At 36.3% G+C, this 18,180-nt stretch overlaps 1 protein-coding gene across 2 annotated transcripts in view; it reads left to right on the forward strand.

Moving 5' to 3' along the window:
* The window catches only part of LOC140135822 (NPC intracellular cholesterol transporter 1-like), a 49,310-nt gene extending 35,282 nt beyond the window's left edge, over window positions 1–14,028 (forward strand). For both annotated transcript variants that reach the window (XM_072157447.1, XM_072157448.1), the window contains exons 11-22: window positions 1,189–1,316; window positions 3,374–3,511; window positions 3,727–3,816; window positions 4,294–4,484; window positions 5,386–5,558; window positions 5,954–6,086; window positions 6,734–6,792; window positions 7,608–7,761; window positions 9,426–9,657; window positions 10,011–10,124; window positions 10,680–10,842; window positions 11,405–14,028. In XM_072157447.1, the coding sequence (XP_072013548.1) occupies window positions 1,189–1,316; window positions 3,374–3,511; window positions 3,727–3,816; window positions 4,294–4,484; window positions 5,386–5,558; window positions 5,954–6,086; window positions 6,734–6,792; window positions 7,608–7,761; window positions 9,426–9,657; window positions 10,011–10,124; window positions 10,680–10,842; window positions 11,405–11,712 (1,883 nt within the window). In that variant the 3' untranslated portion in view covers window positions 11,713–14,028. The remainder of the gene's footprint in view (window positions 1–1,188; window positions 1,317–3,373; window positions 3,512–3,726; window positions 3,817–4,293; window positions 4,485–5,385; window positions 5,559–5,953; window positions 6,087–6,733; window positions 6,793–7,607; window positions 7,762–9,425; window positions 9,658–10,010; window positions 10,125–10,679; window positions 10,843–11,404) is intronic.
* Window positions 14,029–18,180: the final 4,152 nt, after the last annotated feature.

Below are 18,180 nucleotides of genomic sequence, written 5' to 3' on the forward strand. Positions count from 1 at the left end.
AGGTAGAATCATTGAAAAGGTAAATTTCATTTATCTGAGTCTGACCCTCGTTAAGCCTAAGTTTCCATTTTAGCTTCTTTCTTTCTTTTTAGTTTCTTCTACATGGGCCAATTTTGTTCCATTTTTAAAAAACATTTTGCTGCTAAGCTTGCAAGTTTCCGTTACCATGTTTTTTATTTACTCAATCCCGTTCCCATTATTTTCTAAATCTGTCCTTTCTTACATTTCTCTGTTGACTTCATTTTTTATTTGCTGCTTAGCTTGTGATTTCCCGTTTTCATGTTATTTATTTAGTTTTGTCCTCAGTTTAATAGCTTTTTTTATTTAAATCATCTAATTTTATTAGATTTTATTATTCTTTCCTTCTTTAGCCTATTTTATTCCCGTTTTCATTTTCTTACTGTGACTAACTATAGGCTAACCCACATACTCGTAGGCCTACCTGTTTGTCCTCATTTTGTTTTCTTTTTTAATTACAGTAGGCCTACCTCTTCATGTTGTATGTACTTTTTAACACACAATCTTTTCCCCGTATTTATTACGCCTACGGTCGGTCGTTCACCCGTATTATCATTCATTGCGCGACTCTGCGTCGTTTACGCGCGACGTGGCGTAGTGCTGCGTCACCCGCTCGCTATCGCTGCGCTACGCGAGCGGCTTGGCATTAGATACGCCCGTACGACGCGCACGGGCTAGCTTGACAACTGACTCCCTTTTTTGTTTACCCAGCATAGCAACGTACCACATTTTCACTGATTTTGAGGCCAATTCTTGACCGTTTTCAACCAAATAAAGTTTAAACACGTTCCCGTATATTCATCGATCTCCCGTATGAATTTGGCGACATTTGGATCGAAACTGACGGAGCCTTTATAGCATACATAGATAGATAGATAGATAGATAGATACATAGATAGATACATACAACATTTCCCTATTTATAGTAAGATGTAACATATAGATTTTGATTCTCCAACACATTTTTATTTCTCATTGGTATTAAGAAGTTGGTGTTTACTACTGTACATGTTGTTAGTATTACTCGTGCACAGTAGGCCATAACAAGTCATTCCTTTTACCTCATTTCGCTTCTGGTCAATCACTTATTTTACTCAATGGTTTATTATAGAAACTTTGATTCTTTCAAAAGGGATATTTAGTAACATGCTTGTGTTATTTTTTGCGTAGGTGCAATAACGGAGATGCCTGCCGTGAAAACATTTGCCTTATATGCTGCTCTGGCTGTACTCTTTGATTTCATTCTCCAAGTCACCGCATTTGTAGCACTCTTATCTGTAGATACGAAACGTCAAGAGGTGAGTTGGGGAATAGACCTGTCCCTATAATCTGTAGGCTATACCTTCCTCGAGTCAGTGATTTAGATATTGTTTTTGTGGCGCCCTCTACGGAGGGGCCACATATAGGCATGTACTTTGTGAATAGCTTCTAATTTCACTCTTGCTAGATTTACTCCTTAATTGTTTTGCTAAAATTATGCCCAGCTCAGAAATAAAACCACAATATGCTAGGATTTTATTTTATTATTGTTTTCTGATATGCACGGGATAAAATGATGTGTGTATATTCTTTGTTTAAAATACAAAATTAATGGACTTATAAAAACACCAAATAACCCGTGACCTTTGTATGGTTTAAACTAGTTTACCGCCTCTTAGAACCCGATAGACGGTGACATTTGACCATTCTAATTATGTATGTTTTGAACATGTTTGCACATGAACTAGTTGTTTACAGTGTGAAGAATCTACAACATGCTCATCTATCAGGGCACAGTTCTTTAACCCCAATACATGTGTGCATTCATTGAATGACCTTTGAAAATGTGAGTATAAAAACTCATACTTTGCAACGTAAGGTCAAATTTTGCACTATGATTGTTTAATTGAGGTTATTGATAATATGCCACTGGATGAGGCCATTGTGGTCCATAGTGATTGCACGCGGTGCACCTAATCCTTAAACCAACACCAATTAATTATAGTTGACCAACACAACCACTGACCAATCATGAAATCACTAATTGGTTTATGACTTTATGTGCTTGAATCGACTGCTAACTGATTGTGACCAAAGATATTAGAAGCTCAGTATCTTTGTGGTGACTATCTCTGATAAAAAACATTAATTAACGAAAATCAGTTCTGATCAGCAGAGAAAGGAATAAATTCGGAAGACATGACTGTGTTGAAGGTCAGAAGTGTATTTGCAAAAATAATATTCATTGTAATGCCTAACTGCTGGGAAGGGTTCCTAGTAAGGTTAAGTGAAAGAAACCCCACTGGCTATTTTGTCTGTTTAAAATAGAGTTCTATGACGTAATTTTGTTATTTATTAATTAATTTTTAGCAGAATTAATAACATAAAAATGGGCTGTGCCCGTTTCATGAAGAATAACGATCGATCTTACCCTTGATTTAACAGGCCTGTCAATTTCTTGGTATTGTTTGATATGAAAGGAGGGTATGATTGTTTTGTATTAGTTTAAGTATTTCCTAGCCTCTCTTAGCCACATGGTTGGCTACAAAAGACACAGAGTATACCTTAGGATAAACTGGCATGAGTGCGCCGACCCCAAGTTTTCAACATTTCAGGATTGTTTCTGGACGGAGGTCGGGTGAAAAACGAAATCACGTTTACATGACTTTGTCGAAATTCGTCGTGTGACAAGAATAAGTGTATAGATGACTAGGGGGAAGCTTACTTATTTGTGTCTTCTAGTTATCCATCATATACCCTAGGCCCTGCATAACGAAATTCAACAATATTCAATATCCAAAGCAATATCCTCACTACAATAGGCTCCCAAAACAGAACTCCGACCCCACATAATCGCAAATTGACACGAAAGCTTCATTCCATGAAGCATTTCTCTCGTATTTGATCATCTTCTAGTCTTCCCTAAGAACATCATTATAATACCAAATCTAATCACCATGGAATTCACCATATCCCGTCCAGCTCACATTGGGCGCCACATTCCTTTTTTAAAGGAATTTTTATTTATTGTATCCCTAAATGTAATGATGAGAAGTATATGAAAGTATACATTTTCAAAAAAGAATCTAACTAGCAAAACAAATTCCTGCAAAACTTAACAGTTTTTGAGAAAATCTCAAAATTTGACTTTATATTTTACTGACTCGGGGAAGGTATATAGACTATATGCACGGACTGCCCCTGTGTAAATGTCAACAATCATGACAAGTATACTTCCCATAATGTATGTGAATCTGTTTCACCATTATATCATCACACTGTTTCATCAGTACATGGTTCTTTTCTGAAGCATGTTGAAAAACTTTGTGTATTAATACAAACTATGTAATAAACAATCCTTATTATATTTTTGCAGAGTGGTCGATTCGACATTCTCTGGTGCTTACCAACAAAAAGCAAAGAGCGTCTGGTCAGAAAGCCAGGCTTTATACAAATTTTCATGAAAGATTACTTCGCGCCATTTTTAACTCTCAAATGGATACGAGCTAGTACGGTAAGTATTACTTTGTTTTTATAGCAGTGTGTTTTTACGTCATAAGGAGGAACATTTGCAGTAAAATACGTATGAGGACAAAGGCTTGGACTACTTTTTTTCAAAGTAGTTTAAAATTTGGGATGACAAACATGGTCCCATAGATCATCATTTCTCGCTGCCAAACCTCATTCCTTTCTTAAAGGTTATTTTAATAATTACCTTTGTATTTGCAGATGATCATATTTGTCGGTGGATTCTTCACATGCATTGGTCTAACACTTAAGCTACCTGTAGCATTGGAACAACAAGTCTCCGTCCCAGAGGTATGTAACATGTTTTCGGACCTAAACTTGTATTCATGAATTGAGATTTTACAAAAAAAATACAAATAGCCTAAGGCTCATATTTTTGTTGTAAATACTACCCTTGTCTACCTTGCCTTTCAATATTTCAGTGCATGGAAAATTAAGGGCCGGTCTAATTGAACGGCTCTTTTCAGAGCCAACGATTCTTCAAAATACCACTAAAGCAAGGAACAATCTACTTAAGAGCCCATTGTGCAAAATAAATCTTGGTAGACAGGGGCGATTAACCAGCGTAACTCCTAATAGGATTCTTATTATTATTCGGCAGTCAAGTTATCTCAATCGATAAGGAGTTCGACTATGGTGCGAGAGGTTGCGGGTTCGAAAGGATATATTGCCTTCTCTTGATTATCCGTGGTCTTTCACTTGCTTCTTATATTAAACTACCACATTCGAGTTTTATAATAAAATCTATTTTAACGTCTATATTTGTAGGATTCCTATTTACTTGCCTACTTTGACGCATTAGCCAATGACCTTCGAGTTGGACCACCAGTATACTTCGTCGCCACAGATGGGTATGATTACACAAATAGAACGGCACAAAATAAAATATGTGGAGGTTCTGGATGTAACGAGGATTCTCTTACGCAACAAATATTTTTCGCAGCGTCAATATCAGAATAGTAAGTATAGATTTAATGTTTAGCCAAACCAAAACGGAAATTATAATATAACAGTACTATAAGGACAAAACAACTATTATAAAAGTTTATGAAGTACCTATAATTTTGCTTATCACAATCAAAATAGCAACAACAACATGTACAGGTATTTCATGAGTACCAACCTGATAGTTCATTTAAGAACCATCACTACAGTCAGTCTACTCTGAAGTATAAAGTACCGACGCGGACGCACACATTGTGCCGACTTTGAAGGCACGCATACCTGCAGCATACGCAGCACTGCGCACTCTTTACTCGCTATATACGCGCGCGTTGTCACTTTGTACTTCAGAGTAGACAAACTGTAAGAAATATCTTTTACTGCCACCTATTTTCGTTGCTTTCATTTTTGGAAATGAATATTTTATTTGCAAAGTGTCAATTGTTAACAAAGACAATTAATGATCATTTGAACGGAGGAATTATGCATGTAAATGTGAATATATAACATGTGCATTACGCTATACATGTCCTTTTAGATTCCCTGTCCCTATAAGAAATGCCCAGTTACCTTTATCCAGTGATCATATACTAGCCAAGACAATGGTAATCATCTGACCCAGATGGAGATTTAGTTACATCAGATGGCCTTGCTCAGCAGTCCAGCTTTCCAGAAAGTGACCTTTTGCAATTGATTGTCAATCAAATTAACAGGTGTCATGTTGGGAGCATTTTCGGCCATGGTATGGTTGGATGAGTTAATACTCCATTGTACAGCTAAATTGTCGGTAAAATATGACAATTTGTTTAGACGTCTGAAGCGTAATAAACCTTACAGACTAGTCACAATGGCATGTTTTAGTATACTTGAAAATAAACATTACCCTATTTATTCATGCTGTCGCTTTCATTTTTCCAGTACAAAAATAGCTTTACCGGCTAACTCATGGATAGATGACTATTTTGATTGGATTCAACCTGGCTTTGGTATCAGCTGTTGCAGACAATTCAGTGAAAGCAGATATAATGATGACAGAAATCGATCTGGAGAATTCTGTCCATCAAGTCCAGATTTACCGCCACAAACAGAACGTAAGAATCATATTTTATATCAAGATGAAAACTAAATATAAACCATTATATATGTTTTAATATGTAAATGCTTTTGATCACACTAGCTTTGTAATCGTTGGTCATTGCCTCATGGCTAAAAATTGTGTAGTTTTCAACAAGCTTGTATATTGTTAAAAAAACGATCTACTCATTTTTGAATGTCAAATTTGACAAGGGAAACTATTCAGACATTGCCAGATGGGGACATAACAGACATCTCTTTAATATGAATGGGATATTCTCATCAATATGATAAGAAACTCATCACATTTGATAAGATTGCCATGTCATCTTAATGAATTTTAGTGACTTTCAGGGATCGGGCAAAATCAACTTTTGCGTAAATTGTTATTAATGTTTTTCTTATTGTCCAGCTGACGCACCGAGAGGCACCTGTGGCACCTGCCTGCCGTTGTCACAGATCGGTGCTCGTCCAGATGAAAGTCAATTTATGGAATATTTACCTGACTTTGTGAAAGACAATCCAAACGAAAACTGCGGAAAAGGGTAAGATCAGTTCGACTGCATTTCATTGTACTCAAAAGTTCAAATTACAAACTTATTCATTTGGTGCTTTGGAATTCTTAGCATCAACCTTTAAGAAACAGTGGTGCTGAAAAGTCTTTTGATTAAAAATAATAATGGCTCTGAAGGGTATTTGACATTATTGTTACCCAGTAGTTATGGTTGTTGTTATTTATTTTGCCCTTCATTGTGTTGGACACCTGGACTAAAAGCCTTATCATCTTTGCGTTAATGATTTTGGACAATTTTAAGTTTCATGGGATGAACCTTAATAACATTTATTACGTAATTTAGATGTATAGAAAACCTTTATATTTTTGAGATGTTGCAATACTTCTGGTCAATATGTGTACCACACTCTTTTTTATAATTGACCTTTTCTTATTTTACAGGTTGATTCCAAAGTCACGTTAGGTTTAGGCGGTATCGCCGTGATTTTACTATCAGTATTCGCGTCAATGGGTGTGTACGCTTTCATCGGTATCCCAACAACACTCATTATTATTGAAGTAGTACCATTCTTGATCCTAGCAGTGGGTGCAGATAATATATTCACATTAACACCAGTACGTGGCACGGTGCTACATTATACAAGACAATAATCTTTGATTTTATGTTATTATTTGCAGTGGTCACGCGGCCTATGGTGATGCATTGTCTTTCTTACCGGATAACTCTGCCTTAAAAGGTAATTCTTTAAAAATAATAATTTTTCAACACTATAAATAATGGCTTATCGAGAAGGCCTAAAGCAAGCAACTGATTTTATAATTAAGAATATTACTTCTTGTATTTCAAATAAAAAAGTTTGGAAGAGATCAGTTCAATATATCTGGCACAATTGTTCCATATGCGTTTATGATGGATATCTAGCAAATTTGTTGATTCGTATTATGTGTTTTGGTTTACTTGAACATTTAGTGGCTTAGGAAGATTTTCACAATGGGGGGGTGGTGGCTGGCAAAAATACGTCAAAAACACCGATTTTGCCTAGTATTGTGATAACATTTGTTTACTTTCCCTAGAATTATTTGGGCGTAGATTTTTTTTGACATGGGGGCATGGGGTTGTAAAAGAAATTCTTGAAGTAGTGTATCCAACACCTTTTGGCGACAGAATAAGTTTATGGCGACAAATGCGCGCGAAAATTTTTTGCTATATTGAAGCTAAAGTGGTGAAATATGGTGCAAAAGTGGTATAAATCCGCGCGAAGCGCACAAAAATGGCACTTTTTAGGCTAAAATGGCCAAATATGTGGTCAGAAACCCTCATACAGGCGTCAATATTAGAAAGGGGATGATTGTATGGAACAATCTGTCGGGATATACGCATATGGTCCCTCAAGCCCCCCCCCCACATCGGTTCCTTAGCCTATGACATGGACAAGCGGTCGGAGTATTACAATAGGCCTATACCGTATGCCTAGAACACCATGTAACCCGGCATGTAACACACTGTTGTAAAAAGGTTAATACTGATCATATGAACTATTTCTCCCTGTAGCATCATGGTTTTATACTTACCATACCGTGTTGAAAACATCAGCGGATTTCACCGATGCCTTATACAAAGCCAGAATATTGGCTGATGATATCGAGGACGCCATTCGTAAAGATGGATATGATCCAGGACCGGACTTCAAAGTTTTCCCATACAGGTAATAACATATGTTTATGGCGCTATTTTCTTTCGATTAATCAATTATTCAAATATTTCGCTCCGCGGTCTTTCTCTCATCGATCCTGACTGACGACGTATCTGGGTACTCGACGGCAAGCTATCGAAGGAGAAACACCGCACTAGCATACTGGAAATCATAATTTATGTGTGAGACTTTGTTTATATTTGATACGCGGAATTAAAGATAATAGTGAAGTTATATCTTGTTACCTGTTTCTCTTCGTGTATTACAGCGAGTTATTCCCCGTGAAACTTTGAGATCCATCGACCATGTATATGGTATGATTTCTAAAAACCAAATAACTGGTTGATGAATCTCGTCTAAGTTTCCTCCATATCAAGTGGTGGAGAATCCTTCATATCACATATATCTGAAAAAGCAGAACAAAAATAGTATTACATGACCTTACAATCAGAAAATGTGATTTATGGAGCCCACGCACTAGCCATTTCATTTGATCCAACCAACCAACATACAAAATAAGAATGAAGAGCCAGAGTAGATTACTTACTTCTGGAGAAGACCTGGCGACAAGATTTTCGCTAGTCAAATCAAGTAATGATAGTACTGAGCAGGGTAGCATAGCGGTTCTGTCTCGCATTTCACCACAAAGATCCGGAGTTCAAGCCCGTGCCGTTTCCAAGCGGATGTGTATGTGAATTTTGTTTCTCATCCATAGGTTTACTCTCTCTCTCTCTAGGTGCCATATCCTAAGACGTTGGCGATCATGTCATGCCACAATTCTCTGTTATAAGCCATCTCCAGAAGCTCTGTCGCTTTATGTTCAGCTCCCTTTCTTTTAGCCAGTCTTTCAGATTTGATAACCACATCACTCTCTTCCTGCCTCTGCTCCTTGTTCCTTCTATTCTTCCTGTCAATACTAGGTTCTCGAAACCATCCTTTCTGAGGATATGACCAAGGAATTTGAACTGCTTAACTCTGATTTCACGTAACAGCTTCCTGTTCACATTTGCTCTACTTAGGACATCGTCATTAGACACTTTATCAGTCCACGGGATCTTCATCATTCTTCTAAGGAACCACATCTCGCAGCTCTCCAATCTTCTTTTAATGTCTGTTGTTATTGACCATGCTTCACTTCCATACATTAATACAGGGATGACATAGCAGTTGAGTACCCGAATTCTGGTCTCTATACTGAGGGCACTGTTTTTAGGATCTTGTCTAATTTTGAGAACGCAGACTTAGCCAGTGCAATCCTTCTCTTAACCTCCTTAATACATCTGGCATCTTCTGTGATTAGACTGCCAAGGTAGTTGAAGGAGGAAACTTGCTTAATTCTTTGATCTTTCACCTTCAATATGCATGTTGGGCTTTCAGTCTTTGATACCACCACACATTCTGTCTTCTTGCAATTTAAAGGTTTACTCACTTTCGCAGTTTTTTTACGCGTACTTCAGATCCCTCCTGCCTCTATATCTATGATTTCTTCCCTGAAGCCAGAGTAAGTTGTTTAGTTGTATCTCTGATTTTTATAACAATATTTGAAAAATAGCCTCGGAAAATAGCGCCAATGATTGACAGATAAACACCAATAAATCCATGCATCCAACCCAAATTAATTCCGTTTGTTACATCTTTTTACAATGTCTAATCACTCTCTGGGTTTTTTTCCACAGTATCTTCTACGTCTATTACGAACAGTACATTACCATGATAGAAGACGCACTGCTCAACATTGGTGTAGCTCTGATTCCAATCTTTGTCATCAGTTTCTTCATGTTGAGTTTTGATTTCCTCTCAGCCGTTATCATCATCCTGACTATCATTATGGTATTGGTAGACACACTGGGTATTATGTATCTATGGAGTATTGATTTCAATGCTATTTCACTCGTCAATCTAGTTATGGTAAGTAGAGAATAACGAGATCTCTCGAGAAAATCGTGATTTGTATATGGGCATCTAGTACCGTATAATGTTGAAACTATAAGCGTCACTGCAAATGATGATGATCGAATGATGACGACGACGATGATGATGATGATGATTACTCCGAATACTAAGATGATAATATGATACGACTATGATTTTACATTTACATATTGCAAAGAAAAAGCTCGTAAAATATGTAGATGTGACGAACTTAACCATGCAAACAGAGATAAAAATCATAAAATGTAAAGCTTAAAAACAATGATAGCTTAAACACATTCTTTTATAATTTTAATCTCTTCCATTTTGTTTCTTCATCTTTCAAACAGGCTATTGGTATGTCAGTTGAGTTTGTCTCTCATATGGCCAGAACCTTCAGGATGTGCACACTAAAAACAAGAGTGCAAAGGGCACAATACACCGTCGGCTATATGGGACCATCGGTAGGTTTACATTACATTTCACATGTGTAAAGAACATGAAAAAAATGAGATGCTTTTAGTAAATTTAGTCACACTAGTAGCACAATTAGAGTGAAGCTTGGCCTTCATAATCCTAGCATCCTCTTTTTGTAACATTTTTCAATAGATGTCCACGAAAAAAGCTCATCCCAAAAAATTCAGTTGATTCCAATTTTGCGAGTTTTGCATGATTATGTGTATTACACTACTCCATAGACCACTGTTGTAATTTCGTTCTGGTATACCAGAACATAATTCAAAATTGGCAATATTTTTGCTAAACCAATTTAATCTACTAGAAATATTTTGTACATAAACATTATGTAGCCAGAGGTTTCCAGTGGTATAAAAATCTCAACTTTTTTTGGGCAAAGTTGGGGATGAGACCGTGGTTCACGAAATGCCCTTTTAATATAAAGGATAAATAAAATAGTCCAGAAAATACCTTTGAAACAGTAATTGTAACAGTTGAAACAGTTTTCGTAATACCTTGGATACAATGACATTATCTCCTGTTTTTGATGGTTTCCCCTGCAGGTACTAAGTGGTGTTGCAATGACAAATCTACCAGGAATCATCGTGTTAGCTTTTGCCGAGTCTCTTATATTCCAGATATTTTATTTCCGTATGTTCCTTGTAATCACACTGCTCGGAGCCGTGCACGGTCTGATTTTCTTGCCTGTTGCCCTCAGTTATATAGGTAAGTCGCAAAAAATAGAAATAGAAACTTCTGATCCCATGCGTCCTGTTTCCCTTACTATCTTCGGTCTCTTCTAAACTGGCCTCAAAAAGAAACCTATAATTTTTCACAAGGTCATATCTTAAAATCCTGCTCATAAAAATGAAGAAAAATTGCACACAGGATTACTTCAATACTCTACTCTAAACACTGGTCAGTAACCAAACAGTTGTCCAACTGACATAACAGCAAAATGCACTGACGTGGAACACCTTCCTGGACCACATTCACAGCCCAACAGATTTCTTTTGCTTTGGAACTGGTAATTTTTGGCTATCGAGCTTTGCCTACTTCTTATGCCTACATTTGGTGTTTTTGTCCCCCTGCGTACTGTCTAGTCTGCATTTTATTTGTTTCCCCACATCAAGTTGGTGTACCTTGCTTTTTTTCTTTTAAATTGTATAATTTTTTTTGTTACAACATGTAGCCCCACTAGCAATGCCTATCTAAAACTGCGGGGTCGATGTCTCCTTTTTGTCTTCACCTTTAGTCAATTATTGTAATTATATCCTTTGTTTTACAGGTCCACCAATCAACAAAGCAAGGTTACTCCAAGTCCAACAGGAACGTCGTGCTGGAATCCGTAAAATGCCAGATGGCAAGAGTTCTGATAGCGAGATGCTAGATACATCTGGCGAGCATGGAATGAGCACTAAAGAAAATAATTACACATACCAAAACGGTGGAATGAACAATGATCATGATTATGCTGAACCAGCTACAATAGAAACATCAATGGAGGAAAAAGATGTCCAAGCAGACTTGAAAAAATTACCACCTTTGAAAAAATTTGCCCCAAGTAACGACGAGGAGCAATTGACTGATTTGTGATAATGATGTATATCTTAGGTTATAATATGTTTTTTTATGTATTTGTATTTTTGAATGTGTTTTATGTGTGGTACAAAAACACGATCTGTTTTACTAGGTCACCAATTAGGCATTAATACGTATGTATACGTTACGGGCACCTAAAGCTGAAGTTATACTCATTCGCTTTTGCAAAAGAGTGAATCAAGTGTGCAATTTCAGAAGAATTTCTGCAAAAGCGATCGAGTATACGTTCATGCTGAACTGTTTAGCAGAAGTTTTTAAGCAATTCTTTTTGCTATCAGTAGTCGCGGGCAGTGATAAACTCGGAATGTTGCGTCAGACGTCAGGGCAGAGGCGCGTCAGGCGCTGCGGGATTGGTTTACACCCTGCTCCCTACGGCACAATTCGGATTGACAAGACGTCACATTCCGAGGTCATCTTTGCCGGCGAAGTTTTCTGATGGGATATAACCAATTTCCTAGTTTGTCATACAGTCATGTGAAGTATAGGCCTATATATCACCTAAATGTGGAATCGGTCACATCAGAAGGATCGATCTTGTTCAGTACAGTCTTCCACAAAGTGACCTTCGTCGGCTTGAAGCAATTATTTAGCTGTCAAATGTTGACAGTTGGTAACAGGTATCATGCTGGAAGCACTATGGACCACAATGGCCTCATCCCAATGCCATAGTTCAATAACCTCAATAAACAACCATAGAGCAAAATTTGACCTCAAGTTGCGAAGTATGAGTTTGTTTACCCAAATTTTCAAAGGTCATTCAATGTATGTGCAATTGTATTGGGGTTAAAGAAACGTGCCCTGATATAGATGAGCATGTTGTAGATCCTAGTGAAGCATTTCGTTGGAGACTGTCAGAGTATAGTTAAATGAGGTACTGCTCCCTTTATCAGCTAAAACGTTGATAGAATATGTGATCAAGCAAAATCGGTTGGAAGTCGGAAATTTTGATTTTGAGATTATAGCCAAACAAAGGAAGTATTTCCTTCATTTTGTTTCCTATTGTTTTGGAAACTCTTTAACTGCTCACATCTTTTGAACTGATTGTCAAAATTCAATGCAGTTTTCTGCAAACTGTAGCTTTGAAATTGTTGTTTACATTCCTATAAGAAACTGGAAATTGAATATGTCCGACTTCAAACTGATTTTGCTTGATCACGCCACATATGACAAAGTAATAAAGATATGTAATGTAACAGTCGGTCAACAAAAAAGTTCATCAGCTTTAAGCTTTTAGTGCGACATAACATGTCGGCTATCCTAGCTGCGTAGGTAGTGTTGCACCATGCATGCCTGACCGGTGGCATAGGGTGATTGTCCCTCCCTCCCCCAACTCAAAGAAAATAAGAAAAAGAAATATTCCTTGTTAATGCTGTTTAAATACGCACAAATTAGGGGGAAACCTTGATTTGTGTATCAAATTGCAAATTTGGGCCAAACTAATGCTCACTGGGTAATTTTGTTGTTTTGCCCCCCCCCCCTAACAACTGGAAAATCCAGGCACAACTGCGTAGTTGTACATATAGTAGGAAAGAGCTATTCCAAATGTTTCAGGTGACCATTTCCCATGATACATTTGATTGGATTAAAAATATATGTCATAAAACAACAAAGGACGATTTGTATTGGTCTGTTCATTTGAGAGGGCACAGGTCGACAATTTGCGTTTTAAAGTCTTTTAGTCGCCAACAATATTATTTGTTAACTACATTTTACAGGGATGGCTGAATTGGTGCACATTTTGCTTTAATACAACGTCCTAATGCAATGATACTGAAACAAGTTCACAAAACAACTGTACCAACGGATATAGGCTAACTCTTATTTTTACTGTATAGATAACATTCAGAATGTAACACTTTTTTTAATTCTAAAAATATGTTTTTCATCTAATATCCAAAAGCTGTGTTTCAGATAGGGAATTCTATATTTTATCTGCCTACTTTTTTTAAAGCAGAAATATTATATTTTAAAAATTAAATGGGATTGAAGAACAGAGATATGAGAACATTTGTGATAAATGTTTGATCTTAATTTTTAACGCGGTGACAACAGGAATAATGCTTTGGAGCCTAAAATCCTGCACTGCACATATTTTGTAGATAGTCTTTGTTGTGAGTTTCATGTCTTTGTTTTTGATGAATATCCATATAGCTCACGAAAAAAGTTCGAATGGATATAATTATAAGAAATGCACAATGAACCAAATATGCCCTAAGGCTGCGATCACATAGAAGTATACGGTATTCGCTATACGAAATACGCTCATTCGATCAGGTTGAGTTCACATAGGAGTATACTATGTGAACTCATCCGATGTATACTTCTATGTGATCGCAGCCTAAGGGACACATTCATGTATACATGTAACGTTTGCCATGCATAGTTGAATGCCACCAAATCTGCGGCAACCCGAACAAAAAGTATTATATCAATGTCACCCACGCGCGTCAGTAAACGTTCTACCCGCCGCTACAAGTACGAGGAACAAGTAACTCTCGCAGTACGTTGTATATATTAGATCATTAAATGCCGATGTTTACTTTCTCGGAATTACGGTACAACGGCGATTTATGGAAATGCGGGCAGTTCCCGATTCGTGTAATTTGTGTTGGTTAAAATATTTAAAAACCGTCACAGTATTTTAAATATCATGCAGTGTTTGTGTTGTGAATTGTAACTGTAAGTTGCTATAACCCACTAGCCACTTGTATTCATATCCTGATGATTACATGAACCAATCATATGCATTCCATATGCTAATTATCTGTATAGGTTAATGAGATTTTGCAATAACGAATTTGCTGCAATTGTGGGTTTATGCTGACTTTGTAAAGTTCATTATTGAATATTTGATTTCATATTTATTTGTACATTTTGTTATTAAGTTACATGATGTTTTCAAATAACGTTCATGACGTCATAACTTTCTGACATCGGGTTATGTGCAGACAATATTGATTTTATATTTATATTATAAAATTATGAGAAAATAAACGCTCATGTGACCAAATTTTGGTCGCAGCAAAAAATAGATGCGGGCTGTAGGCCTATTTAAAAAAAAATTAAGTTGCAATATATCGGTTTCAAAATATAGTGTACAAACAAGCTAGCATGAAACTGTTATAAATAACCTGTTGCTTAAAAAGATTTATGTAAAGATAAATATTAATTCAAAAAATATTATTATATGTAGAGCAAACAGTGCTGCCCCTCACCCGTTTAGGAAGTGACGATGGAGTACTATTATTTTGAAAAAGAAAAGGTCGCTTTTGTATGCAAGTAAACCCGTTAAATCTGACACTCCTGGGGAGGAGTAATCACATTTTTTCAGGTGAAATCGGGACGAAAATTGATAATGTATGGCCCAGTTGTATATTATAACAAATATATTTTGTATGTTCTCTCTGTTTCCATTGTGTCAACAAAATGTGAATAAATGTAAATACCTAAATACGTTACGTCCATATAATGATGTTTGTTTGTTTGTTTGTTTTATTTCTTCTTTAACCTGGGACACTCAATCAGTTGAAAACACAATTGTGACGTGTCATGTCAAAAGGAGACACTTTTGGGCAGGTTATCAATTTTGAGGTTTTTACATATCATACTTATAGAGATATTTTGCTCCACAATGCCGTTTTCCCCAATGAAATCGGACATTCCTAAGCGAAGATATTGAGGTCGTAAGTTATGGTATTATTGGAAATTGAGATATCGGCCTTTAAAAATATTATTGACAAGGTCGAGAGTAAGAATTACCTTGAAAAATGTCTCATAAAATACAAGATGCCAGTTACATTCCGGTCTGAAACTATCAGACGATATTTTAAACATTAATAATATCACAAATTCGCAACGAACCGGGCCCAAATTGTGAAAAAAACCACCCCCGGGCAGATTTTTGGCTATTTCTCCATTTACGATCCTGCTCAAAAGTGGCTCCTTTTGACATGACACGTCACAATTAATCATTGATCTGTTCTTCCTCCAAAATTTGATCATCAGAAGATAGCACACCAATAACATGATTCTATAAAATATCGCTTTATCTCGTTCAGCAGACAAAAACGACAACCAACGGGCATTTAAATTTGAGCTATCTGCAGTAGATGGCAAAACCACACGAATTCAACAAACACCAAATGACATAAAACCGATAGAGAATTGTAAAAGCTTTAGTTCAAAGTTTATTTCAACGTCATACGGTACGTATTCGGTTCTTTAGATATTTCAATTTTAACATTACCCATGTAAATCAATGCAGGAGCTTTATAGACACCAGCACCAGAATCGAGCAAATTACGGCATGTCTCGCCACATTTTCTTTTAGTATAAAGTTATGGTAAATCCGTATTTTTACTAACTACTGACGATTGCTTAAATTAAATTGATGGAGTAATTTTGGTCTCCAGTAGTGCTATCTACTGAAGATCAAATTAAAATATTCAAGCAGTTAGGTCTGCAGAGTGTTGTGACATTATTTTTGAAAAAGAGTACGAGAATGTCATAAGTGTAACTGTTCAATCAAATTAGCGCGTTGTTTTTACGCAATCACGCGCGACATTCGATCTATCATTTTAAATAAAAACCATGGATGAATAATACGTGCGTTGACGAAGTTCATGAGAAACAAGTTAATACTGAAATACTTTTATTCACAAACTGACTTTTTCTCAGTCAGAGTGTTACTAATTCTGTTTATTTCAATCAAAATATTTCTGCTCATGAAACATGTTTTAAAATGAGTATTCCCGTTATAATGAATTCATACGCATTTGCTATCTACCGAAGATAGCTTAAATTTGATGCATTTTGTTATTCCTATCTTTTGAACGAAATAGATTGATGTTTTTAGAATTGTGATAGTGGCGCTACTATTCAAGATCAAATTAAAATTTCTAAGTGTTGCGATATTTGTTTTTGCCAAGCATAATTAATAATTATTATTGGGAAGCACGGTGGCCTAGTGGTTAGGGCGCGAGCTTATAATTGAAAATTGGCGGGTTCGAGCCCCACTCCGGCCAGTGTGCTGTGTCCTTGAGCAAGATAGCTTAATTCCCAATTGCTTCACTCCACCCAGGTGAAAAAATGGGGAGCTGCTGGGGGCCGTAATTACAATCTAAGTCGCTGAGAGTACCTGCGCATCAGTTGCGGACTTGATGTATCCTAGTGGCAGTGGAATAATTGTTGAAGTGTGCCGATGCTTAGGCGAAGTGCACGTTAAAACAACCAACATTTATTTTAATTTTATTTATTTAATTATGTTGAATCCACGTGTTTTCCTATCTACTGAAGACAACTCAAATTAATTAAATGCATGTTGTAATTTTCTCTCAAAGAATTCTCTTAAGGCTTATTATATTAGAACCGTGTAAGTGGTGCTATCCACTGAAGACAAAGAAATTTCCAGAATGGTGGTCAAATATAAACATTTTAAAAGCAAGCACTAAATAAACATGTTTTGAGCAAGTCTTCACTGCTTGAAATTTTATTTGGATCTTTTAGCACCAGCAGGCCTAATCCTAAAATATCAATCTTTCACGTTCAGGAGACAAAAATGACAACATAGGCCTGCATTTTATTTCAGCTATCTTCAGTAGATAAGAAAGAAAACACATGAATTTAAATTTAAATTAAACCAAAACAAAATATCGCAACACTTGAAATTCTAATTTGATTCTCAGTAGATATATAGCACCAGTAGGCCTAATTGGATTCCAAAATATCATTCGATCTCGCTTAGGGGACACAAATGACAACATAGACCTGCATTTTATTTTAGCTATATTATACCTATTCAGTAGATAAAACAACAGCAACAAAAAACCCAAAAAACCCCAAAAAACCCCCCAAACCCCCCAAAAAAACATGAATTTAAAATTATAAAACATAATTGAAACAAAATGTCGAAACATTTGAAATTCAATTTGATCATCAGAAGATAGCACAACAGTAAAATGATTCTATAAAATATCGCTTTATATCTCGTTCAGCAGACAAAAACGACAACCAACGGGCATTTAAATTTGAGCTATCTGCAGTAGATAGCAAAACTACACGAATTCAACAAACACCAAATGACAAAAAACCGATAGAGAATTGTAAAAGCTTTATTTCAAAGTTTGTTTCAGCGTCATACGGTATTCGGTTCTTGAGATATTTCAATTTTGATATTACCCATGTAAATCAATGCAGGAGCTCTATAGACACCGGCACCAGAATCGAGCAAATTACGGCATGTCTCGCCACATTTTCTTTTATTAGAAAAATCAGCACTAGGCCGAATGCAAAGCTACAAAGAAATGTTAAAATGACGAAGCTGGCCAAAATTGCTATCTTCAGAAGATAGCAAGCAAAATAATAATAATAATAATAATAACTAGAAGGCTATATATTTGTACACAAATACGGCTATACCCGCATGTTATCGGTTTACCCAAACTTACAGTCCTTATTTGCTGA

This window comes from Amphiura filiformis, chromosome 16 (assembly GCF_039555335.1).
Source record: "Amphiura filiformis chromosome 16, Afil_fr2py, whole genome shotgun sequence".
NCBI lineage: Eukaryota > Metazoa > Echinodermata > Ophiuroidea > Amphilepidida > Amphiuridae > Amphiura > Amphiura filiformis.